This window comes from Mobula hypostoma, chromosome 1, assembly GCF_963921235.1.
Source record: "Mobula hypostoma chromosome 1, sMobHyp1.1, whole genome shotgun sequence".
NCBI classification, from domain to species: domain Eukaryota; kingdom Metazoa; phylum Chordata; class Chondrichthyes; order Myliobatiformes; family Myliobatidae; genus Mobula; species Mobula hypostoma.
This window is the reverse complement of record NC_086097.1, coordinates 197,718-224,327: the sequence shown is the minus strand read 5'-3', so window position 1 is coordinate 224,327 and position 26,610 is coordinate 197,718. Positions and strand designations below refer to the sequence as shown.

Here is a 26,610-nt window from a genome sequence, read left to right as displayed (position 1 = left end):
CCAATGCACTCAGACCCCAAGATCCCTCTGATCCTCCACACTGCCAAGAGTCTTACCATTAATACTATATTCTGCCATCATTTTGACCTGCCAAAATGAACCACCTCACACTCATCTGGATTGAACTCCATCTGCCACTTCTCAGCCAAGTTTTACATCCTATCAATGTCCCACTGTAACCTCTAATAGCCCTCCACACTATCCACAACACCTCCACCCTTTGTGTCATCAGCAAACTTACTAACCCATCCCTCCACTTCCTCATCCAGATCATTTATAAAAATCATGAAGAGTAAGGGTCCCAGAACAAATCCCTGAGGCATATCACTGGTCACAAACCTCCATACAGAATATGACCCATCTACAACTATTCTTCGCTTCTGTGGGCAAGCCAGTTCTGGATCCACAAAGCAATGTCCCCTTGGATCCCATGCCTCCTTACTTTCTCAATAAGCCTTGTATGGGGTACCTTATCAAATGCCTCGCTGAAATCCATATACACTACATCTACTACTCTTCCTTCATCAATGTGTTCAGTCACATCCTCAAAAAATTCAATCAGGCTCGTAAGGCACAACCTGCCCTTGACAAAGCCATGCTGACTATTCCTAATCATATTATATCCCTCCAAATCTTATAAATCCTGCCTCTCAGGATCTTCTTCATCAACTCACCAACCACTGAAGTAAGACTCACTGGTCTATAATTTCCTGGGCTCTCTCTACTCCCTTTCTTGAATAAAGGAACAACATCGGCAACCCTCCAATCCTCCGGAACCTCTCCCATCCCGATTGATGATGCAAAGATCATCGCCAGAGGCTCAGCAATCTCCTCCCTCGCCTCCCACAGGAGCCTTGGGTATATCTCATCTGGTTCCGGCAACTTATCCAACTTGATGCTTTCCAAAAGCTCCAGCACATTCTCTTTCTTAATATCTACATGCTCAAGCTTTTCAGTCCGCTGCAAGTCATCACTACAATCACCAAGATCCTTTTCCATAGTGAATACTGAAGTAAAGTATTCATTAAGTACCTCTGCTATTTCCTCCGATTCCATGTACACTTTCCCATTGTCACACTTGATAGGTCCTATTCTTTCATGTCTTGTCCTTTTGCTGTTCACATACTTGTAGAATGCCTTGGGGTTTTCCTTAATCCTGCCCGCCAAGGCCTTCTCATGTCCCCTTCTTTAAGCTCCTTCCCGTTAGCCTTATAATCTTCTAGATCTCTAACATTACCTAACTCTCTGAACCTTTTGTAAGCTTTTCTTTTCTTCTTGACTAGATTTATTACAGTCTTTGTACACCACAGTTCCTGTACCCTACAATAACTTCCCTGTTTCATTGGAATATACCTATGCAGAACTCCATACAAATACCCCCTGAACATTTGCCACATTTCTTCCGTACTTTTATCTGAGAACATCTGTTCTCAATATAAGCTTCTGAGTTCCTGCCTGATAGCCTCATAATTCCCCTTACTCCAATTAAACACTTTTCTAACTTGTCTGTTCCTATCTCTCTCCAATGCTATTGTAAAGGAGGTAGAATTATCTCCAAAATGTTCTCCCACCGAGAGATCTGACACCTGACCAGGTTCATTTCCCAATACCAAATCAAGTACAGTCTCTCCTCTTGCAGGCTTATCTGCATATTGTGTCAAGAAGCCTTCCTGAACATACCTAACAAACGCCTCCCCATCTAAACCCCTTGCTCTAGGGAGATGCCAATCGATATTTGGGAAATTAAAATCTCCCATCATGACAACTCTGTTATTATTTCCAGGATCTGTTTCCCTATCTGCTCCTCGATATCCCTGTTACTATTAGGCGGCCTATAAAAACACTCAGTAAAGTTATCGACCCCTTGCTCTTCCTAACCTCGACCCACAGAGACTCCGTAGACAATCCCTCCACGGCATCCACCTTTCCTGCAGCCGTGACACTATCTCTGATCAACAGTGCCATACCCTCACCTCTTTTGCCTTCCTCCCTGTCCTTTCTGAAACATCTAAAACCCGACACTTGAAGTAACCATTTCTGTCCCTGATCCATCCAAGTCTCTGTAATGGCCACCACATTATAGCTCCAGGTACTGATCCACACTCTAAGCTCATCTGTTTCGTTCACAATACTCCTTGCGTTAAAATAGACACATCTCAAACCGTCCATCTGTGTGCGTCCCTTCTCTATCACCTGCCTATCCTCCCTCACACACGGTCTCTAAGCTTTCTCTATTTGTGAGCCAACCACCTCTTTCCCAGTCTCTTCAGTTCAGTTCCCACCGCCCAACAATTCTAGTTTAAACTCTCCCCAGTAACCTTAGCAAACCTCCCCACCAGGATATTGGTCCCCCTGGGATTCAAGTGCAACCCATCCTTTTTGTACAGGTCACACCTGCCCCAAAAGAGGTCCCAGTGATCCAGAAATGTGAATCCCCGGCCCCTGCTCCAAACCCTCAGCCACGCATTTATCCTCCACCTCAATCTATTCCTCTATTCACTGTCGCATGGCACAGGCAGTAATCCCAAGATTACGACCTTTGCGGTCCTGCTTCTCAACTTCCTTCCTAACTCCCTGTAGTCTGTTTTCAGGACCTCTTCCCTTTTCCTACCTATGTCATTGGTACCAATATGTACCACGACTTCTGGCTGTTTTCCTTCCCACTGCAGGATATCTTGGACACGATCTGAAACATCCTGGACCCTGGCACCTGCGAGGCAAACTACATTCCGAGTTTCTTTCCTGCATCCACAGAATCGCCTGTCTGACCCCCCTAACTAGAGAGTCCCCTATCACTACTGCCTTCCTCTTCCTTTCCCTACCCCTTTGAGCCACAGGGCCGGACTCTGTGCCAGAGGAATGGCCACTGTTATTTTCCAGAGGTAGGCTGTCCCCCCCAACAGTACTGAAACAGGAGTACTTATTGTCAAGGTGTACAGCCACAGGGGTACTCTCTAGTACCTGACTCTTCCCCTTCCCTCTCCTGACTGTTACCCACTTGTCTGTCTCCCCTGGCCCCGGTGTGACCACCTGCCTATAACTCATTTCTATCACCTCCTCGCTCTCCCTGACTAGACGAAGGTCATCGAGCTGGATCTCCAGTTCCCTAGCGTGGTCCCTTAGGCGCTCAGCTCGACACACCGGATGCAGATATGACCGTCCGGGAGGCCAGGAGACTCCAGGGCCTCCCACATCTGACACCAAGCAGGGTCTGTGTTGGGACCGATTCTTTTGATGTTATATGTCAATGATTTGGATGATGGAATTGATGGCTTTCTTGCAAAATCTGCAGACAATGAAAAGATAGATGGAGGGGCAGGTAGTTTTGAGGAAGTAGAGAGGCTACAGAAGGCATTAGATTTGGAGAATGGGCAAAGAGATGGCAGAGGAATATAGTGCTGGAAGTGTATGATCATGCACTTTGGCAAAAGAAATGAAAGGGTTGACTATTTTCTAAGTGGAGAGAAAATACAAAAAACTGAGGCGTAGAGGGACTTGGGAGTACTTGTGCAGGATTCCCTAAAGGTTAATCGGGAAATGACTGCGCAGGCGCGAGGATGTCAGTGAGTTAGACCAGTGGGAGAAGTATAAAAGGAGATAATTTTTTTCTTCTACGGTTTGATCGTGGAATGACTGCGCAGGCACGTGGACATCAGCAAGTTAGACCAGTGGAAAGAGTTTAAAAAGAAGACAGCTTTATAGACCGGGCATTATAGGAGCAGGTGACAGAGTAAAGGGAGTCAGAGTAGGAGGGCTTTGGTTCAACAGGGCTTCGGCGATAATGGGTTGAGGCAAAGTAACTTACTTATGAAGAATAGGAAGTATTACTGCAAGGCCTGTGTTCTGTACTGGGTGTTGGATGTGGGATGTCTGGGTGACTTCCAGCCTCCCGGACAGCCACATCTGCGCCAGGTGCGTTGAGCTGCAGCTTTTTAGGGACTGGGTTTGGGAACTGGACGTGCAGCTCGATGGCCTTTGTCTGGTCAGAGAGAGTGAGGAGGTGATAGAGAGGAGTTATAGACAAGTAGTCACACCAGGGCCTCAGGAGACATGCAAGTGGGTAACAGTCAGGAGAGGGAAGGGCAAGAGTCAGATACTGGAGAGTACCCCTGTGGCTCTCCCCCTTAACACAAGTACTACTGTTTCAGTGCAGTTGGGGGGGGGGGGGAACGGCCTACCTGGGGGAAGCAACAGTCGCTGTTCCTCTGGCTCAGAGTCTGGCCCTGTGGCTCAGAAGGAGAGGGAAAGGAAGAGGATGGCAGCAGTGACAGGGGACTCTATAGTTAGGGGGTCAGACGGGCAATTCTGTGGACGCAGGAAAGAAACACAGATGGTAGTTTGCCTCCCAGGTGCCAGGGTCTGGAATGTTTCTGATCGCGTCCATGACATCTTGAAGTGGGAAGGTGAACAGCTAGAGGTCGTGGTACATATTGGTACCAATGATATAGGTAGGAAAAGAGGGTTGGTTCTGAAAACAGACTGCAGTGAGTTAGGAAGGAAGTTAAGGTGTAGGACCACAAAGGTAGTAATCTCGGGATTACTGCCTGTGCCATTCAACAGTGAGTATAGGAATAGAGTGAGATGGATGATAAATGCATGGCTGAGGGATTGGAGCAGGGGGCAAGCATTCAGATTTCTGGATCATCAGGACCTCTTTTTGGGCATGAGTGACCTGTACAAAAAGGACGGGTTGCACTTGAATACAAGGGGGAACCAATATCCTGGCAGGGAGGTTTGTTAAGGCTATTTGGGAGAGTTTAAACTTGAATTGCAGGGGGTGGGAACCAAACTGAAGAGACGGAAGGAGGGGCTGTTGGCTCACATCCAGAGAAAACTTGGAGACAGTGTGAGAGGGAGGATAGGCAGGTGATAGAGAAGGGATGCGCTCAGACTGATGGTTTGAGATGTGTCTATTTTAATGCAAGGAGTATCATGAACAAAGCGGATGAGTTTAGAGCGTGGATCAGTACTTGGAGCTGATGTGGTGGCCATTACAGAGACTTGGATGGCTCAGGGACAGGAATGGCTACTTCGAGTGCCAGGCTTTAGATGTTTCAGAAAGGACAGGAGAGAGGCAAAAGAGGCGGGGGCGTGGCACTGCTGATCAGAGATAGTGTTATGGCTGCAGAAAAGAAGGAAGTCATGGAGAGATTGTCTACTGTGTCTCTGTGGGTGGAAGTTCGAAACAGGAAGGGGTCAATAACTCCACTGGGTGTTTTTTAATAGACCACCCAATAGTAACAGGGACATCAAGGAGCAGATATTGAAACAGGGTCTGGAAAGATGCAATAATAACAGGGTTGGCGTGGTGGAAGATTTTAATTTAGAAACATAGAAAAATAGAAAAACTACAACATAATACAGTCTCTTTGGCCCACAATGCCGTGCTGAACATGTACTTACCTTAGAAATTACCTAGGGTTACCCATAGCCCTCTATTTTTCTCAGCTCCATGTACCTATCCAGGAGTCTCTTAAAAGACCCTATCGTATCTGCCTCCATTACCCGCAGCCCATTCCATCCACTCAGAACTCTCTGCATAAAAAAACTTACCCTGACACCTCCTCTGCACCTACTTCCAGGCACCTTAAAACTGTGCCCTCTCGTGATAGCTATTTCAGCCCTGGGAAAAGCCTCTGACCCCACGGGCCTCCGTATCTAGCATATCATTCTCTAACTACTGCCATCTCCAGCAGGATCCTACCACTCCAGAGACTGCTTTCCATAGGGATTACTCTCTATGTGATTCACTTGTCCTCCCCACTGATCACTCTCCTGGCACTTATCCCTGCAAATATGACTTTGCTACACCTGCCCCTGCATCTCCACTCTCACCACTGTTCAGAGTCCCAAACAGTCCTTCCAGGTGAGGCAATACTTTACCTGCTGGGATCATCTATTGTATCTGGTGCTCCCGATGCAGTTCGGGGGACTGCTTTGTCGAGCGCCTTGTTCTGTCCACTGCTAAAAGGAGAATCTCCCGGTGGCTACTCATTTCATTTCAACTTTCAATTCCAATTCTGACATGTCAGTCCATGTTTCTCAGGTTGGAGGAGTTAACACCTCATATTGCAAATAGGTAGCCTATAACCTGATGGCATGAACATTGATTTTTCTGACTGGTAATTTTTCCCCACTTCCCCTTCTTTCTTTTATTTTTCCATTCCCCATTCTGGTTTCCACTCTTAACCCTTCTCCTAACTTGCCCATCACGTCTCCTATCACCTCCCAGCTACCTTCCCCCTCACCGCTCACCTTCGCATTTGTACTCCTCTCCCTCATGCTTTTTATTCTGGCATCTCCCCCCTCCCCTTCTTTTCCTTTCCTGTCTTCATGAAGCGTCTCCGCCCGAAACATTGATTGTTCATTTCCAAAGATACAGCTTGGCCGACTGAGTTCCTTTCGCATTTTGCGTGTTGCTCCTGTCCCGCCAGCTACTGCTCCGCCCGCCGCTTTGCAATGAACCTCCCCTCCGATTTCGCCCCGGCTGCTGCAGTCCCACTGCTCCCCTCCGCAGCTGTCCCAACCATCTGGCCTCGGCCCCGGCCCCAGCCCCAGCCCTCTGGTCCCGCCCACTGCTGCCCCAGCCCGGCCCCAACTCTACGTCCGGGGCGGAAGCGACGCGCTAGGAGTGAAGGAGCCGAGGCCAATTCGGCGGGGAGCAGCAGACGGTATCGGGGTTGCATTGGTCAGTCTGCGTCTTCCGCTCTGGGGGAGCGCGCGGTAGATGCGGTGAATCCCGAGGTCGGTGCCGTTACTTAGAGCGATGGAGAGTGGGCCGTAGCTGTGGACGGAGGCAAGGCCGTGAGGATGAGAGGCCGGAGAGAGGGAGGTGGACGAGGGCCGGAGCTTTGGCCTTGCCTGGTTAGGCATAGGCGAGATGCCCGGGGAAGGATGCTTGAGCTCGGACTGGATGTATTGTTTCTCGATTTCCGCAGATTATTGCAGGAGTGGATTGGGCGGAGACTTTGTCCTTAATGGTTTTATAGCCCGAATTTCTCTTTGGATGCCGCTGCTCCTTGACCTCACTTTCCTTCTGATAGTTGATGCATTGGCTGTTTGTGCTGTTCTTCACATCGAACCCCAGAAAACAGCACAAACAGCCAATGCAAACTACATTGGCAAACTATGGCAAACTACATCTTGCTGAGCATCTGGTTGGTAGGTGTGGACCCTATTCATCCAGTATGTGCCTTCTCAACATTTTGGGAAAAGCTTTTTTCCTTCCACCGTCGGCTTTCTGAATGGCCCATAAGCACTATCTTGGTATTCCTCAATGACAATAAATCTGATTCTGATTCTCTCTTTGCAGTTCCAGTTGCTGAAATGGTTGTGCAGGGGGAAGATGATGATTTTGAAACTTGCTACACAAAGGCTCAGTCCTGGATACAAACAATCCATGATCGTTTGCAAACCTGTGACAAAGTGCAAGGGTCAAAGGAAATTCTTGAAGCCAGGCTGAAGGAGACAAAGGTGAGTAGCGAGTGCATTGTGGAGTTGCCTCTCATGCATCCACATGGGTGTGTCTGATGTATATATTAAACTAAATAAATAGTTCCTAGCACTTGAAGCAAATCATTGTTGAGTTTTCTAGTACTACATGGTAGGATAAGGATTAAAGTGCGTCATCTGGACACAAAGACAGAGTAATTATTTGTTAACGCAAACCTGAGGAAATCTGCAGATGCTGGAATTTCAAGTAACACACATAAAAGTTGCTGGTGAACACAGCAGGTCAGGCAGCATCTCTAGGAAGAGGTACAGTCGACGCTTCGGGCCGAGACCCTTCGTCAGGTCTAACTGAAAGAAGAGCTAGTAAGAGATTTGAAACATCATTTCAAGATTTGTTAACATCAGCATTCAGCTGATTGTGTAGGAAGCTTAAAGTGATGCAGACACGGGGTGTTGTCTGATCCTTGTAGTAGTGTGTGATATAATAGCCCTCCATAATCTGGAAGCATACCCAGAGACAAGTGCTTTAAATATGATTTTTGTAAACGATTATACTACCTTTTATATGACAGAAATCTCACTGGATGTCTGATCTGTCAATCCACTCAATAGCTTCTGATGCCAAGTGGCAGAATGAAGTACCTCCCTCAGAAAAGACTCACTGGGTACGCTGTTGTGATGTGTTCCACGGTTTAGGACTCATGACCACAACTGCATTTATGGTTGTTTCGTATGATTCATAGCACAGGGTGGTATGTTGTCCGTTCTGTCTAGTGTTTATTTACCTTCAGGGATGTTGCTTGACCTGCTGAGTTCATTTAGTATTTGGGAGTGTTCATGCAGGATTCCATAAGGTTAGTTTGCAGGTTGAGTCAGTGAGGAAGGCAAATTCAGTGTTAGTCTTCATTTCAAGAGGACTATAAATCAAAGCAAAGATGTAATGCTGATGTATCACTTGAGGAGTATTGTGAGCATTTTTGGGTCCCTTATCTAAGAAAGGATGTGTTGATGTTGGAGAGGAATCAGAGGAGGTTCACAAGAGTGATTCTGAGAATAAAAGGTTTATGGTGGATCTTTCCTATAGTGGGAGAGTCTGAGACCAGAGGGCACCGTCTCAGAATAGAGGACATCCATTTAGAACGGAGATGAGGAGGAATTTCTTTAGCCAGAGGGTGGTGAATCTGTGGAGTTCTTTGCCATAGGCAGTTGTGCAGACCAGGTTATTGAGTGTATTTCAAGCAGAGATTGATAGGTTCTTGATTAGTCACGGCATGAAAGGTTACGGGGGAGAAGGCAGGAGATTGGGACTGAGAGGGAAATGGATCATTCTGAATTCTGAATGGTCCATGAACACCACCTTACAATTCTCTTTCACTAACTTGTTTATTGTAACTTGTTTATTTTAACTTGTTTATTTTTTATATCTTGCACTGTACTACTGAAACAAATTTCACAGCATATGTCAGTGACAATAAACTTGGTTCTGATTCTGAGATTTGAGGCTCCAGGGATTGGTGTTAGTCCCACTGTTGTTTGTCATCTATATTAATGACTTTAATGACATTGTTAATGTGGTTAGTAATTTTATGGATGATACTAAAATTGGTGGTGTAATGAACAGTGAAGACTGTTGTCATCAGGATCCAGACGTACTGGGGAAGTGGACCAAAGAATGGAAGATGGAGCTTAACTCCAAGTGTGAAGTATTACTTTTTGGTAGGTTAAACCAGGCAGTACCTGCACAGTAAATGGCCAAGTCTTGGAGAGTGTGATAGAATCGAGAGGCCTATGGGTTCAGGTTCTTAGTTCTCTGAAAGTGGTGCCACAGGTTGAGAGGGTGGTGAAGAAGGCATTAGCGGAGTTTCCTTCATCAGTGCGCACACTGAGTACAGGGGTTGGGACGTTATGTTGCATCTATGCCAGTTGTTGATGAGACTACACTTGGAGTATTGTGTGCAGTTCTGGTCACCCAGCAATAAGAAAGATATCTTTAAACTAGAAAGAGTGCAACAAATTCAATAGAATGTTACTGGGACTGGAAGGCTTGATAATGAGAGGCTGAGGGTGACCTTACTGAAGTTTATGGTGGCCAGAGTTTTTTATCACCAGGGTAGGGGAGTCAAACCAGGATTGAGCTTTGACCAGTGACCAATCTGGACATCAGAGGTTTGAGAGGAGAGGATTTGAGATTTCTGTCAGGTCCATTGACTGAGTGGAAAAAGGCAGTGGCAGATCGAGGAAGTGTAATTGATCTTTGACCGACGACCATTCAGTGTTTGGGATTGATTAGCAAGAGCAAATTTAAGGAAGGCAGGGCCAAGCGCTGTAGCCACCATCTGAATGGACAGATTAGAGTGGTGATCTTGAGGCTTTAGCTCTTTGAGGCTTCAGTAAAAAAAACAGAAAAGCTCTAGGTAAAGTTTTTTTTCCTTCCCTTTATGTCTGTTAGGACAGTAGAGACGCCAGGCAGGATAGTTCAGTGCAAACAACAGGAATTCTGCAGATGCTGGAAATTCAAGCAACATACATCAAAGTTGCTGGTGAACGCAGCAGGCCAGGCAGCATCTATAGGAAGAAGCGCAGTCGACGTTTCAGGCCGAGACCCTGACGAAGGTCGACTGCGCTTCTTCCTATAGATGCTGCCTGGCCTGCTGCGTTCACCAGCAACTTTGAGGATAGTTCAGTGCTCCTCTTGCGGGATGTGGGAAGGCAGGGAGACCTCCAGTGTCCCTGACGACGACAACTGTGATATGTGCATCCAGCTGCAGCTTCTAACAATCAGTTTTAAGGAGTTGGAGCTGGAACTGGACATTCGGGAGGTGGAAGGAGTGATAGATAAGACACTTAGAGAGGTAGTTACACCGAAGGTGCAGGACAGGAAACTGGGTGACAGTCGGCAGGGGAAAGGGATTAAGGAGCCATTGCAGAGTACTCCTGCAGCCATTCCCCCTTAAGAACAAGTATACCACTTTGGATACTATTCGAAGGATGACTTAACAGGAAAGTCAAGTGGTTGGGTATCTGGCATTGGCCCTGTGTCATAAAACGGAAGCGGGTAGAAAAGGCGTACTGCAGTGATAGCAGACTCATTAGTTAGAGGAATGGACAGGAGATTCTGTGGGCGAGAACAAGATTCCTGGATGGTATGTTGCCTTCGGGGTTCCAGGGTCTGGGACATCTCAGATTGAATCCTTGGCATTCTTAAGAGGGAGAGTGAACAATCTTCCAGATAGAAGTTGTGAGATGTATTCAAGAAAGTTTCCTTCATCAGTACGTAGAAGTCCTAATGAGAGAGCGTATGATGCTGGATCTGCTATTGGGGGAATGAGACAGGGCAGGTGACAGAAATTTGTGTAGGGGAACACTTTGCATTCAGTCACCGAAATGCCATTCGTTTCAAAGTAAATATACAGAAAGATAGGTCTGGTCCACAGGTTGAGATTCTAAACTGGAGAAAGACCAATTTTGATGGTATTAGAAATGTGGATTGGGACAGGCTGTTTTCTGGCAAAGTTGTACTTGGAAAGTGGGAGGCCTTCAAATATGAAATTTTGAGGGGACAAAGCTTGTGTATACCTGTCAGAAAAAAAGATAAAGATAACAAGTGTAGGGAACCTTCATGTTCAGGAGATAGTGAAGCCCTGGTTAAGAGAAAAAAGGAGGTGCACAGCAGATATAGGCAAGTAGGAATAAATGCGGTGCTGATGGAGTACAAGAAATGCAAGAGACACTTAAGACAGAAATCAGGAAGGCTACAAGAAGGTATGAAGTTGCTTTAGCAGACAAGGTGAGGAAGAACCCTAAGGGACTCTACAGATGTATAAAGAGCAGAAAGATTGCAAGGGACAAGATTGGTCCTTTGGAAGACCATGTGTGTAGCCAAAACAGATGAGAGAGATCTTCAATGAATTCTCTGTATCAGTATTTACTCAGGAGATGGATAGAGTCAATAGGAGTGAGGCAAAGTAGCATCAACTTCATGGGCTCAGTACAGATTACAGAAGAGGAGGTGTTTGCTACCCTGAGGCAGATCAGGGTGGATAGATTCCCAGGGCCTGACAAGGTGTTCCTTGAGACCCTATGGGAGGTGTGCAGAAATTGCCGGGATATTTAAAACATCCTGAACGACTGGAGAGGTACCAGAGGATTGGAGGATAGCCAATGTTGTTCTGCTTTAAGCCTACAAGAGGAGAGGCTGTACTTGATCTGGTATTGGGAAATGAACCTGATCAGGTGTCAGATCTCGCAGTGGAAGAGCATTTTGGAGACAATTCTGTCTCATTTACCATAGCATTGGAGAGGGATAAGAACAGCCAAGTTAGGAAGACGTTTAATTGGAGTAAGAGGAAATATGAAGCTATCGGGCAGGAACTTGGAAGTAGAAATTGGGAACAGCTTCTCAGGGAAATGTATGACAGAAATGTGGCAAATGTTCAGGGGATATTTGTATGGAGTTCTGCATAGGTACATTTCAATGAGACTCGGAAAGGATGGTAGGGTACAGGAACCGTGGTGTACAAAGGCTGTTGAAAATCTAGTCAAGAAGAAAAGAAAAGCTTACGAAAGGTTAAAAAAACTAGGTAATGATAGCGATCTAGGAAATTATAAGGCTTGCAGGAAGGACCTTAAGAATGAAATTAGGAGAGCCAGAAGGGGCCATGAGAAGGCCTTGGCGAGCAGGATTAAGGAAAACCCCAAGGCATTCTACAGGTATGTGAAGAACACGAAGATAAGATGTGAGAGAATAGGACCAATCAAGTGTGACAGTGGAAAAGTGTGTATGGAACCGGAGGAGATAGAGGAAGTATTTAATGGATTGCTTCAGTATTCACTATGGAAAAGGATCTTGGTGATTGTAGGGATGACTTACAATGGACTGAAAAGTTTGAGCATGTAGATATTAAGAAAGAGGATGTGCTGGAGCTTTTGGAAAGCATCAAGTTGAAAAAGTCTCCGATACTGGATGAGATGCACCCCAGGCTACTGTGGGAGGCAAGGGAGGAAATTGCAAGCCTCTGGCAATGATCAGTGCATTATCAATGGAGATGGGAGAAGTTCTGGAGGATTGGAGGATTGAAGATGTTGTTCCCTTATTCAAGAAAGGGGGTAGAGTTCGCCCAGGAAATTATAGACCAGTGAGTCTTACTTCAGTGGTTGGTAAGTTGATGGAGAATATCCTGAGAGGCAGGACTTATGAATATTTGGAGAGGTATAATATGATTAGGAATAGTTAGCATGGCTTTGTCAAGGGCAGGTCATGCCTTACGAGCCTGATTGAATTTTTTGAGGATGTAACTAAACACATTGATGAAGGTAGAGCAGTAGATATAGTATACATGGATGTCAGCAAGGCATTTGGTAACGTATCCCATGCAAGGCTTATTAAGAAAGTAAGGAGGCATGGGATCCAAGGGGACCTTGCTTTGTGGATCCAGAATTTGCTTGCTCACAGAAGGCAAAGTGTGGTTGTAGACGGGTCATATTCTGCATGGAGGTTGGTGACCAGTGGTGTGCCTCAGGGATCTGTTCTTAGACCCCTTCTCTTCGTGATTTTTATAAATGAGCTGGATGAGGCAGTGGAGGAATGGGTTGGTAAATTTGTTGATGACTGGATCGGACTGTATTCTTTAGAGCTAGAAGATTGAGAGGAGATTTGATAGTTTACAAAATTATGAGGAGTTTAGATGGGGTAAGTGCAGCAGACATTTTCCCTTTTGGGTGTGACTAAACCAGAGTTCATGGGTTAAGGTTGAAAGGCGAAAGGTTTAAGGGGAATACGAGGGGATATTTCCTCACTCATTGCTCATGAGTGTGTGGAATGAGCTGCCAGCACAAATGATGTATGCGAGCTAGATTTCAACGTTTAAGAGAAGTTTGGATGGGTACATGGATAGGAGGTATACGTGGATATGGAAGACTCGCAGCATTTGGACAGATACACTGTAGGAAAGTATTGGCCAAATACAGATAAATAGGATGAATTTAAGTAACCAACTTTAAGTTGGGCTGAAGGGCCTGTTTTTGTGCTATGTATCACTGATTCTACCTACCTTACTTTTCTTCTCAATTCTCCTGATTGTAATATTTCCTTTGAATGTCCCTTTCCTGGACACCTCACCCTGGTCTTCTGCCTGGACCTTTTTATTGCCAACTGCCGATAGGACATAAATGTGTAGACTTTAACATTCCTCTCCTATTCCAACCTCACTCCTTCTGAACGCCCGGCTCTCCACTCCCTCCGCACCAATCCTAAGCTCACCATCAAACCAGCAGATAAGGGAAGTGCTGCTGTAGACTGGCGTACTGACCTTTACTTTGCTGAGGCCCAGCGCCAACTCTCAGAAACCTCCTCTTACCTACACCTCAAACAAAACCCCACTAAGGAATGCCAGACCATTGTCTCCCGCACCATCGCCAGCCTTATTGACTCTGGGTATCTCCCATCCACTGCCACCAGCCTCATTGTTCCTGCACCCTGCACCTCCTGTTTCTACCTCCTACCCAAGATCGACAAACCCGCTTGTCCAGGTAGACCTATTGTTTCAGCTTGTTCCTGCCCCACTGAACTCATATCGGCATACCTTGACTCTGTTTTATCCCCCATAGTTCAGTCACTTCTTACCTACGTCCATGACACCTCACGTGCTCTTGAGCTTTTCAAGGATTTCAAGTTCCTGGTCCCCATCATCTTATTTTAACTATGGATGTCCAGTCCCTGTGTACACCTCCATCGTCCACCAGGAAGGCCTCAAAGCTCTGTTTTTTTTCTGGACATCAGACCTAACCAGTTCCCCTCCACCACCACTCTCGTCTGCCTAGTAGAACTTGTCCTCACTCTCAACAATTTCTCCTTTGGCTCCTCCCACTTCCTTAAAAAAAAGGGGGTAGCTATGGGCAATCACCTGGGTCCCAGCTATGCCTACCTGTTTGTCGGCTCTGTGCAACAGTTTGTGTTCCAAGCCTATACGGGTGACCGTCCTGCACTTTTCCTACGCTAAATCAATGACTGTATTGGTGCTGTTTTCTGCACCTGTGCTGAACTCGTCGACTTCATCCACTTGCCTCTGAATTCCACCCTGCCCTCAAATTCACCTGGTCCATTTCTGACATCTCCCTTCCCTTTCGCAATCTTACTGTCTCTATCTCCGGAGACAGCTTATCCATTGATGTCTAGTACAAACCCATAGACTCTCGCAGCTACCTGGACTTCACCTTGTCCCACCCTGCTACTTGTAAAATTGCCATCCTATAAGACCTAGGAGCAGTATCAGGCCATGAGAGTGACATAGTTAATTCAAAAACAAAGGTTCTGAACTTAAAGAGGGGTAACTTTGAAGGTATGAGACGTGAATTAGCTAAGATAGACTGGCAAATGACACTTAAAGGATTGACGGTGGATATGCAATGGCAAGCATTTAAAGGTTGCATGGATGAACTACAACAATTGTTCATCCCAGTTTGGCATAAGAATAAATCAAGGAAGGTAGTGCACCCGTGGCTGACAAGAGAAATTAGGGATAGTATCAATTCCAAAGAAGAAGCATACAAATTAGCCAGAGAAAGTGGCTCACCTGAGGACTGGGAGAAATTCAGAGTTCAGCAGAGGAGGACAAAGGGCTTAATTAGGAAGGGGAAAAAAGATTATGAGAGAAAACTGGCAGGGAACATAAAAACTGACTGTAAAAGCTTTTATAGATATGTAAAAAGGAAAAGACTGGTAAAGACAAATGTAGGTCCCCTACAGACAGAAACAGGTGAATTGATTATGGGGAGCAAGGACATGGCAGACCAATTGAATAATTACTTTGGTTCTGTCTTCACTAAGGAGGACATAAATAATCTTCCAGAAATAGTAGGGGACAGAGGGTCCAGTGAGATGGAGGAACTGAGCGAAATACTTGTTAGTAGGGAAGTGGTGTTAGGTAAATTGCAGGGATTAAAGGCAGATAAATCCCCAGGGCCAGATGGTCTGCATCCTAGAGTGCTTAAGGAAGTAGCCCAAGAAATAGTGGATGCATTAGTGATAATTTTTCAAAACTTGTGAGATTCTGGACTAGTTCCTGAGGATTGGAGGGTGGCTAATGTAACCCCATTTTTTAAAAAAGGAGGGAGAGAGAAACCGGGGAATTATAGACCGGTTAGCCTAACGTCGGTGGTGGGGAAACTGCTGGAGTCAGTTATCAAAGATGTGATAACAGCACATTTGGAAAGCGGTGAAATCATCGGACAAAGTCTGCATGGATTTGTGAAAGGAAAATCATGTCTGACGAATCTCATAGAATTTTTTGAGGATGTAACCGGTAGAGTGGATAGGGGAGAACCAGTGGATGTGGTATATTTGGATTTTCAAAAGGCTTTTGACAAGGTCCCACACAGGAGATTAGTGTGCAAACTTAAAGCACACGGTATTGTGGGTAAGGTATTGATGTGGATGGAGAATTGGTTAGCAGACAGGAAGAAAAGAGTGGGAATAAACGGAACCTTTTCAGAATGGCAGGCGGTGACTAGTGGGGTACCGCAAGGCTCAGTGCTGGGACCCCAGTTGTTTACAATATATATTAATGACTTGGATGAGGGAATTAAATGCAGCATCTCCAAGTTTGCGGAGGACACGAAGCTGGGTGGCAGTGTTAGCTGTGAGGAGGATGCTAAGAGGATGCAGAGTGACTTGGATAGGTTGGGTGAGTGGGCAAATTCATGGCAGATGCAATTTAATGTGGATAAATGTGAAGTTATCCACTTTGGTGGCAAAAATATGAAAACAGATTATTATCTGAATGGTGGCCGATTAGGAAAAGGGGAGGTGCAACGAGACCTGGGTGTCATTATACACTAGTCATTGAAAGTGGGCATGCAGGTACAGCAGGCGGTGGAAAAAGGCGAATGGTATGCTGGCATTTATAGCGAGAGGATTCGAGTACAGGAGCAGGGAGGTACTACTGCAGTTGCACAAGGCCTTGGTGAGACCACACCTGGAGTATTGTGTGCAGTTTTGGTCCCCTAATCTGAGGAAAGACATCCTTGCCATAGAGGGAGTACAAAGAAGGTTCACCAGATTGATTCCTGGGATGGCAGGACTTTCATATGAAGAAAGACTGGATGAACTGGGCTTGTACTCATCGGAATTTAGAAGATTGAGAGGGTTCTGATTGAAACGTATAAAATCCTAAAGGGATTGGACAGGCTAGATGCAGGAAGATTGTTCCCGATGTTGGGGAAGTCCAGAACAAGGGGTCACGGTTTGAGGATAAAGGGGAAGCCTTTTAGGACTGAGATTAGGAAAAACTTCTTCACACAGAGAGTGGTGAATCTGTGGAATTCTCTGCCACAGGAAACAGTTGAGGCCAGTTCATTGGCTGTATTTAAGAGGGAGTTAGATATGGCCCTTGTGGCTACGGGGATCAGGGGGTATGGAGGGAAGGCTGGGGCGGGGTTCTGAGTTGGATGATCAGCCATGATCATAATAAATGGCGGTGCAGGCTCGAAGGGCCAAATGGCCTACTCCTGCACCTATTTTCTATGTTTCTATCTGGCCCATTGAGTCTGCTCTGCCAATCAATCGTGGCTGATCCTTTTTTTTTTCCCCTTCCTCAACCCCAGTTCTTGGCCTTGTCCCGTAACCTTTGATGTCATGTCCAATCAAGAACCTATCAATCTTTGCCTTAAATACGACCAACGAACTGGCTTCCACAGCTGCATGTGGCAACAAATTCCACAAGTTCATCATCCTTTGGCTAAAGAGATTTTTCCGCATCTTTCGTTTGAAAGGGCACTCCTCTATCCTGAGGCTGTCCTCGACTCTCCCGCCATGGGAAACATCCTTTCCACATCTACTCTGTCTAGGCCTTTCAACATTCGAAAGGTTTCAATGAGATCCTCCATCATCCTTCTGAATTCCAGCGAGTACAGACCCAGAGCCTTCAAACATTCCTCATATGATAACTCTTACATTCCTGAAATCATCTTTCTGAACCTCCTCTGGACCATCTCCAATGCCAGCACATTTTTTCTAAGATAAGGGGCCCAAAACTGTTCACAATACTCAAGGTGAGGCCTCAGCAGTGCCTTATAAAGCCTCAGCATCACATCCCTGCTCTTGTATTCTAGACCTCTTGAATGAAGCTTTACATTCCAGAACAAAGGAGATAGTCTTCTTTTTCAAAGAAAGGAGTTTCCCTTCCTCCACCATCAACGTTGCCCTCAACCGCATCTCTTCCATTTCACGTAGTCTGCTCTTAACCCACCCTCCCGCCACCCTACCAGGGATAGGGTTCCTCTTGTCCTCACTACCACCCCACCGGCCTCCCTGTCCAGCACATAATTCTCCAAAACTTCCACCACCTCCAACAGGATCCCACCACCAAGCATAACTTTCTTTCTTCCCCCCCCCCCAACATTCTGCATTCTGCAGAGATTGCTCCCTACGAGACTCTCTTGTTCATTTGCCCCTCCCCACTGATCTCCATGCTGGCACTTATCTTTGCAAGCAGAACAAGTGCTACACCTGTTCCTACACCACCTCTCTCACTACCATTCAGGGCCCTAAGCAGTCCTTCCAGGTGAGGCGACACTTCACCTGTGAGTCTGTTGGGGTCATTTACTGTGTTCGCGCTCATGGTGTGGCCTTCTGTATATCAGTGAGACCCGACGTAGATTGGGAGACGGCTTCACCAAGCATCTATGCTCAGTTCGCCAGAACAAGCCAGATGTCCCAGTGACCACTTCCCATTCCCATTCTGATATGTCCCTCCCCCTTTTTTTCTTCCATGGCTTTCTCTCTCTTTCACCAGTCGACTTTGCAGCTCTTTACTTCATCCCTCCCCCTCCAGGTTTCACCTATCACCTGGTGTTTCTCTGTCCCCTTCCCCCACCTTTTAAATCTACTACTCACCTTTCTTTCTCCAGTCCTGCTGAAGGATTTTGGCCTGAAACGTCGACTGTATAGATGCTGCCTGGCCTGCTAGGTTCCTCCAGCATTTTGTGTGGTGTTGCTTCGATTTCCAGCATCTGCAGATTTTCTCTTGTTTGCAACATTCAGCCTGGTTCTCACTAGAGTTAATCAACTGTTTAAAAATTGGCAACTTTTTATTTGTGGCAACACAGTAGAATAGTGGCCAGTGATCAGGGTTCAATTCCTGCCACTGTTTGTTAGGAGCTTGGCTCTTCACACTTTATGAGTTCCCATGACTGTTGTAGAGGGCATCGAGAGGAAAACCAACAAGCACCTGCAGAGATGGTTGGGAGTTTCCCCAAGCTTCTCTTCAGTGGGCCTTTACATTCGTCTGGGCAACTGCAGCTTCCCCTGTCATCTGTTGTGGAGGAATTCAAGGTGGCAAAATGCAGAGCTTTATTAAGCTTGAGAGATTCTAATGACGTCTCGTAAAGCGAGCAGGCGTTACAACCATATCTGGGCATAAGTGGGCAGCCAACGCAGCTGTGGAGGAGGCAGTGTGCTCTCTGAAGCTGCGAGATATCATCGGCAACCCCTGCGTCGGGCAGCAAGACCTCAGCTCAGTTCACTTCCAGAAGTGGGGAAACGTAAGCATAGGGAACAGGCGAGACATGATACAGGCAGAAGTACGGATCCGTGAGGAAGAGAAGCAGATTTCAAAGACAGTGGAACAAGGGTCCCAGGGTGCCTGGACAAAATGGGATCTGCCTAAGCACAAGATCTCATGAGCAGAGTTATGGAGACTGGAGCCCTTCCGTATTTCCTTCCTCTTGCGATCCGTGTATTACACCCTTCCTTCACCATTACATCTGTACACATGAGGGATGGGAGAGGACCCGATCTGTAAGCTCTGTGGTCAAAAAGAGGACACTGGCTCATATACTGTCTGGATGTAAAACAGCTCTAACTCAAGGATGGTGTAGATGGCGCCATGATAAGGTGCTTCTGGCTCTTGCTGACACACTAGAGCGGGAGAGATGCAAGAAGAGGATGGCTGGCACAGATTTGAGGAAGGCCATCACCTTCATCAAAGAGGGAGCCAGGCCTTTCGTAACCGAACAACCAAAGCCCAATCTGCTGCTAACGGCCAGGTCCTGGGAGATGAGGGTCGATGTGGAAAGGAGGTTGCAGTTCCCCAGATGTGCACACAATCCTACGCCCGGACATTGTACGGTGGTCAATGGAAGACAAGAAAATAATTCTGGTCGAGTTGACTGTGCCGTGGGAGGAGGGATGAGAAGAGGCCCACGAGAGAAAGGCCTTGAAGTACCAGCCCTTTACTGCAGGAGTGTAAAGACAAGGGATGGCAGGCATGGTTGTTCCCTGTGGAGATTGGCTGCAGAGGTTTCCCAGCCAAATCAGCATGGCGGTTGTTGTCAGATCTGGGCCTGAACGAAAAGAGCAAAAAACAAGCAGTTCGTAGGATGGGGAAGAGGCAGAACGAGCTTCTTGTTGGATTTGGAGTAGGCGAGAGGAGGGGAGCTGGAAGCCAGGAGCAGACGGGCAGTGATTTGGCAACTGGAGGGTGTCGTGGTTAAGGGTCAAAACACTCGGTGAAGGTTAGGAACCACCTGATGACATCTGCTCCTGGCTGAAGGCTACTTATAAGGTAACTGGAGAATGCACCCTAACAGGTGTGTGTAACAAGTCACTAGAGTTAATCAACTGTTTAAAAATTGGCAACTTTTTATTTGTGGCAACACAGTAGAATAGTGGCCAGTGATCAGGGTTCAATTCCTTCCACTGTTTGTTAGGAGCTTGTATGTTCTCCCCATGACTGCATGGGTTTCCTCTTGGTGTTCTAGGTTCTTCCCACATTTGGGTTAGGGTTAGTGTTGGTGCCAGAAGCATGTTGACACTTGCGGGCTGCCACCAGAACACCTTGGAATGGTTTAGTTTAGGATGAAAATGATACATCTCCATATATGTTTTGATGTTTCGATGTACATGCCAATCTTTATCTCTTCCCTTATTTTTTTTATGTTTGATAGGAAATTTTGGCTAAGGAACCTGAAGGAAGCATGTGGATACATAAGGTGCAGGTGAAGGCAGATTTATTGCTGGACCACACCAGTGAAGCCAAGAAGCACGAGATCCATCAGGCACTGAGAGAGATCAAAACCACCTGGGAAGATACCCAGACCAATATGGTTCATTGTCACAGGTAGTGGTTCAGTGTCTGCTGTTCACTTTATCTTATTCACTCTGTCACTTGCAACACACATCAAAGTTGCTGGTGAACACAGCAGGCCAGGCAGCATCTCTAGGAAGAGGTACAGACGACGTTTCGGGCCGAAACCCTTCGTCAGGACGAAGGGTCTTGGCCTGAAACGTTGACTGTACCTCTTCCTAGAGATGCTGCCCGGCCTGCTGCATTCACCAACAACTTTGATGTGTGTTGCTTGAATTTCCAGCATCTGCAGATTTCCACGTGTTTGCACTCTGTCACTTGTTTGGCTTCCACATTTAAAACCAGAACAAGGCTGAGCTTTTACCATGAGTTTGTTAAATGCATGCAAGGGGTGGGTGTGAGTGGATGCAAACACTGGGGAGTTGAGAATTTGTGCATGGAACAGTCGGTGAGCGGACTGTTGAGGAGATGAGATAGGTGTGCGTGTGTGTGTGTGTGTGTGTGTGTGTGTGTGTGTGAGAGAGAGAGAGAGAATTGTTCTTTCGGTTTAAGATGACACTGGCGATGCCCAGCGATTACTGTAATGGAATGAAAACAACTGCAATATATGCCTATTTAATAACACTTGATTAATGACAATGGAGAGGCGAGTAAAGAGGTATCATGGCAAGCAGAGACGAGCGGTGGCAGATGTGCAGGGAAGAATGCTCTGCCACAGACTGCAGTAGAGGCCAAGTCCGTACGTATATTTAAGGCAGAAGTTGATTGTTTCTTGATCGGTCAGGACATCAAAGGGTATGGGGAGGAGGTAGGTGTTTGGGGTTGAGTGGGATCCAGGATCAGTCATAATGGAATGGCAGAGCAGACTTGATGGGCTGAATGGCCTAATTCTGCTCCTATATCTTATGGTCTTAAGGCCTGGTTATGGCAAGTGTAATCAGGGTCGAAGGAGATTCAAGGCAGAATCATGGCGCCCTGAGAGTGAGGAAATTGGTGATGTCTGATTCATTTAAACACTGGGCTGAATTGGAATGGTTAGGTACAGACCGGCAAAGTGCTCTGGGAGCAAGGAATAACCCACTGTTCGGCCAATTTAAGCGCTGGGCCAGATTGAATAGGTCAAAGTGCTGGGACCAGAGGCAAGGGACGGGCCGGTTCTGCTTGCTAAGTCAGGGCGTTGGTTTGGCTGTACGCTGGAGTGCAGTGCAGGCTACAGTAATGCCTGGTTTCGCTTCCGTTGTCTCACAACGCTTACTTGGCTTTGGAATGGACTATGGCTGTTAACTGTGCCTGTGCCAGTTGCAGTGATGCTTGGCTTTGTGTCTTTCGTAAAGCTCCAGTTCTGAAGCTATTTGCTTGCTTTCGTTTTTTGCACGGTTTGTTATTTTTTCTTTCTCTGCGCACTGGGTATCTGACATTTTTTTAGGTTTCTTTGTTTTGTGGCTGCCTGGAAGGAGAGGAATCTCATGGTAAAATTGTGTATACTTTACTTCAGTATTCTCTATGGAAAAGGATCTTGGTGATTGTACTGCTGACTTGCAGCAGACTGAAAAGCTTGAGCATGTAAATATTAAGAAAGAGGATGTGCTGGAGCTTTTGGAAAGTATCTAGATGGATAAGTCGCCGGGACTGGACGAGATATACCCCAGGCTACTGTGGGAGGCGAGGGAGGAGATTGCTGAGCCTCTGGCGATGATCTTTGAATCATCAATGGGGACGGGAGAGGTTCCGGAGAATTGGAGGGTTGCAGATATTGTTCCTTTATTCAAGAAAGGGAGTAGAGATAGCCCAGGAAATTATAGACCAGTGAGTCTTACTTCTGTGTTTGGTAAGTTGATGGAGAAGATCCTGAGAGGCAGGATTTATGAACATTTGGAGAGGTACCCCATGCAAGGCTTATTGAGAAGGTAAGGAGGCATGGGATCCAAGGGGAAATTGCTTTATGGATCCAGAACGGGCTTGCCCACAGAAGGCAAAGAGTGGTTGTAGACGGGTCATATTCTGCATGGAGGTCGGTGACCAGTGGTGTACCTCAGGGATCCGTTTTGGGACCCTTACTCTTCGTGATTTTTATAAATGAGCTGGATGAGGAAGTGGAGGGATGGGTTAGTAAGTTTGCTGATGACACAAAGGTTGGAGGTGTTGTGGAGAGTATGCAGGGCTGTGAGAGGTTACAGTGAGACATTGATAGGATGCAAAACTGGGCTGAGAAGTGGCAGATGGAATTCAACCCAGATAGGTGTGAGGTGGTTCATTTTGGTAGGTCAAATATGATGGCAGAATACAGTATTAATGGTAAGACTCTTGGCAGTGTGGAGGATCAGAGGGATCTTGGGGTCCGAGTCCATAGGACGCTCAAAGCAGCTGCGCAGGTTGACTCTGTGGTTAAGAAGGCATACGGTGTACTGGCCTTCATTAATCATGGAATTGAATTTAGGAGCCGAGAGGTAATGTTGCAACTATACAGGAGCCTGGTCAGACCCCACTTGGAGTACTGTGCTCAGTTCTGGTCGCCTCACTACAGGAAGGATGTGGAAACCATAGAAAGGGTGCAGAGGAGATTTACAAGGATGTTGCCTGGATTGGGGGGCATGCCTTATGATAACAGGTTGAGTGAGCTCAGCCTTTTCTCCTCGGAATGATGGAGGATGAGAGGTGACCTGATAGAGGTGTATAAGATGATGAGAGTCATTGATCGTGTGGATAGAACATAGAATAGTACAGCACAGTACAGGCCCTTCGGCCCACAATGTTGTGCCGACCCTCAAACCCTGCCTCCCATATAAGCCCCCACCTTAGGTTCCTCCATATACCTGTCTAGTAGTCTCTTAAACTTCACTAGTGTATCTGCCTCCACCACTGATCCAGGCTGTGCATTCCACGCACCAACCACTCTCTGAGTAAAAAATCTTCCTCCAGTATCCCCCATTGAACTTCCCACCCCTTACCTTAAAGCGATGTCCTCTTGTATTGAGCAGTGGTGCCCTGGGGAAGAGGCGCTGGCTATCCACTCTGTCTATTCTTCTTATTATCTTGTACACCTCTATCATGTCTCCTCTCATCCTCCTTCTCTCCAAAGAGCAAAGCCCTAGCTCCCTTAATCTCTGATCATAATGTATACTTTCTAATCCAGGCAGCATCCTGGTAAATCTCCTCTGTACCCTTTCCAATGCTTCCACATCCTTCCTATAGTGAAGTGACCAGAACTGGACACAATACTCCAAGTGTGGCCTAACCAGAGTTTTATAGAGCTGCATCATTACATCGTGACTCTTAAACTCTATCCCTCGACTTATGAAAGCTAACACCCCAGAAGCTTTCTTAACTACCCTATCCACCTGTGAGGCAACTTTCAGGGATCTGTGGACATGTACACCAAGATCCCTCTGCTCCTCCACACTACCAAGTATCCTGCCCTTTACTTTGTACTCTGCCTTGGAGTTTGTCCTTCCAAAGTGTACCACCTCACATTTCTCCGGGTTGAACTCCATCTGCCACTTCTCAGCCCACTTCTGCATCCAATCAATGTCTCTCTGCAATCTTTGACAATCCTCTGCACTATCTACAACACCACCAACCTTTGTGTCGTCTGCAAACTTGCCAACCCCTCTTCTACCCTCACATCCAGGTCGTTAATAAAAATTACGAAAAGTAGAGGTCCCAGAACAGATCCTTGTGGGACACCACTAGTCACAATCCTCCAATCTGAATGTACTCCCTCCACGACCACCCTCTGCCTTCTGCAGGCAAGCCAATTCTGAATCCATCTGGCCAAACTTCCCTGGATCCCATGCCTTCTAACTTTCTGAATAAGCCTACCGTGTGGAACCTTGTCAAATGCCTTACTAAAATCCATATAGATCACATCCACTGCACTACCCTCATCTATATGCCTGGTCACCTCCTCAAAGAACTCTATCAGGCTTGTTAGGCACGATCTGCCCTTCACAAAGCCATGCTGACTGTCCCTGATCAGACTATGATTCTCTAAATGCCCAGAGATCCTATCTCTAAGAATCTTTTCCAACAGCTTTCCCACCACAGACGTAAGGCTCACTGGTCTATAATTACCCGGACTATCCCTACTACCTTTTTTTTAACAAGGGAACAACATTCGCCTCCCTCCAATACTCCGGTACCATTCCCATGGACAACGAGGACATAAAGATCCAAGCCAGAGGCTCAGCAATCTCTTCTCTCGCCTCGTGGAGCAGCCTCGGGAATATTCCGTCAGGCCCCGGGGACTTATCTGTCCTAATGTATTTTAACAACTCCAACACCTCCTCTCCCTTAATATCAGCATGCTACAGAACATCAACCTCACTCATATTGTCCTCACCGTCATCAAGATCCCTCTCATTGGTGAATACCGAAGACAAGTATTTATTGAGGACCTCGCTCACTTCCACAGCCTCCAGGCACATCTTCCCACCTTTATCTCTAATCGGTCCTACCTTCACTCCTGTCATCCTTTTTTTCTTCACATAATTGAAGAATGCCTTGGGGTTTTCCTTTACCCTACTCGCCAAGGCTTTCTCATGCCCCCTTCTTGCTCTTCTCAGCCCCTTCTTAAGCTCCTTTCTTGCTTCCCTATATTCCTCAATAGACCCATCTGATCCTTGCTTCCTGAACCTCATGTATGCTGCCTTCTTCCTCCTGACTAGATTTTCCACCTCACTTGTCACCCATGGTTCCTTCACCCTACCATTCTTTATCTTCCTCACCGGGACAAATTTATCCCTTACATCCCACAAGAGATCTCTAAACATCGACCACATGTCCATAGTACATTTCCCTGCAAAAACATCATCCCAATTCACACCCGCAAGTTCTAGCCTTATAGCCTCATAATTTGCCTTTCCCCAATTAAAAATTTTCCTGTCCTCTTTGATTCTATCCTTTTCCATGATAATTATAAAGGCCAGAGAGCGGTGGTCACTGTCCCCCAGATGCTCACCCACTGAGAGATCTGTGACCTGACCCGGTTCATTACCTAGTACTAGATCTAGTATGGCATTCCCCCTGGTCGGCCTGTCCACGTACTCTGTCAGGAATCCATCCTTGACACACTTAACAAATTCTGCCCCATCTAAACCCTTGGAACTAGTCAGAGGCTTTTTTCCAGGGCTGAAATGGTTGCCACAAGAGGACACAGATTGAGGGTGCTGGGGAGAAGGTACAGAGGAGATGTCAGGGGTAAGCTTTATACTCATAGAGAGTGGTGAGTGTGTGGAATGGTCTGCCGGCAACGTTGGTGGAGGTGGATATGATCGGGTCTTTTAAGAGAGTTTTGGGTCGGTACACGGAGCTAAGAAAAATAGAGGTCTAAGGGTAAGGCTAGTAATTTCTAAGATAAGGACATGTTTGGCACAACTTTGTGGGCTGAAGGGCCTGTATCATGCTGTAGGTTTTTTATGTTTCTACGTGCATTGATGATAAATGTACAAACCCCATTTCCAGAAAAGTTGGGATATTTTCCAAAATGCAATAAAAACAAAAATCTGTGATAAGTTAATTCACGTGAACCTTTATTTAACTGACAAAAGTACAAAGAAAAAATTTTCAATGGTTTTACTGACCAACTTAATTGTATTTTGTAAACATACACAAATTTAGAATTTGATGGTTGCAACACACTCAAGAAAAGTTGGGACAGAGGCATGTTTACCATTGTGTTATATCACCTTTCCTTTTAATAACACTTTTTAATCATTTTGGAACTGAGGATACTAATTGTAGTAGATTTGCAATTGGAAATTTTGTCCATTCTTGCTTGATATGAGACTTCAGCTGCTCAACAGTCCGTGGTCTCCATTTTTGATTCTCCTCTTCATGATGCGCCATACATTTTCAATAGGAGATAGATCTGGACTGGCAGTCTACAAAGCCACGCGGTTGTAGCCCGTGCAGAATGTGGTCTGGCATTGTCCTGCTGAAATAAGCATGGACGTCCCGGGAAGAGACGTCACCTTGATGGCAACATATGTCTCTCTAAAATACTTATATACGCCTCAGAGTCAATGGTAGCTTCACATACATGCAACTCACCCTTGCCGTGGGCACTGATGCACCCCCA

General features: G+C 46.3%; 1 protein-coding gene across 1 annotated transcript in view; it reads left to right on the top strand.

Annotated features, from left to right (window-relative positions):
* The first annotated feature begins 6,347 nt into the window (after positions 1–6,347).
* syne3 (spectrin repeat containing, nuclear envelope family member 3) overlaps positions 6,348–26,610 on the top strand; it is a 165,487-nt gene continuing 145,224 nt past the window's right edge. The window contains exons 1-3 of the mRNA XM_063042679.1: positions 6,348–6,688; positions 7,313–7,473; positions 20,395–20,567. Coding sequence (XP_062898749.1) covers positions 6,460–6,688; positions 7,313–7,473; positions 20,395–20,567 — 563 coding nt within the window. The 5' untranslated portion in view covers positions 6,348–6,459. The remainder of the gene's footprint in view (positions 6,689–7,312; positions 7,474–20,394; positions 20,568–26,610) is intronic.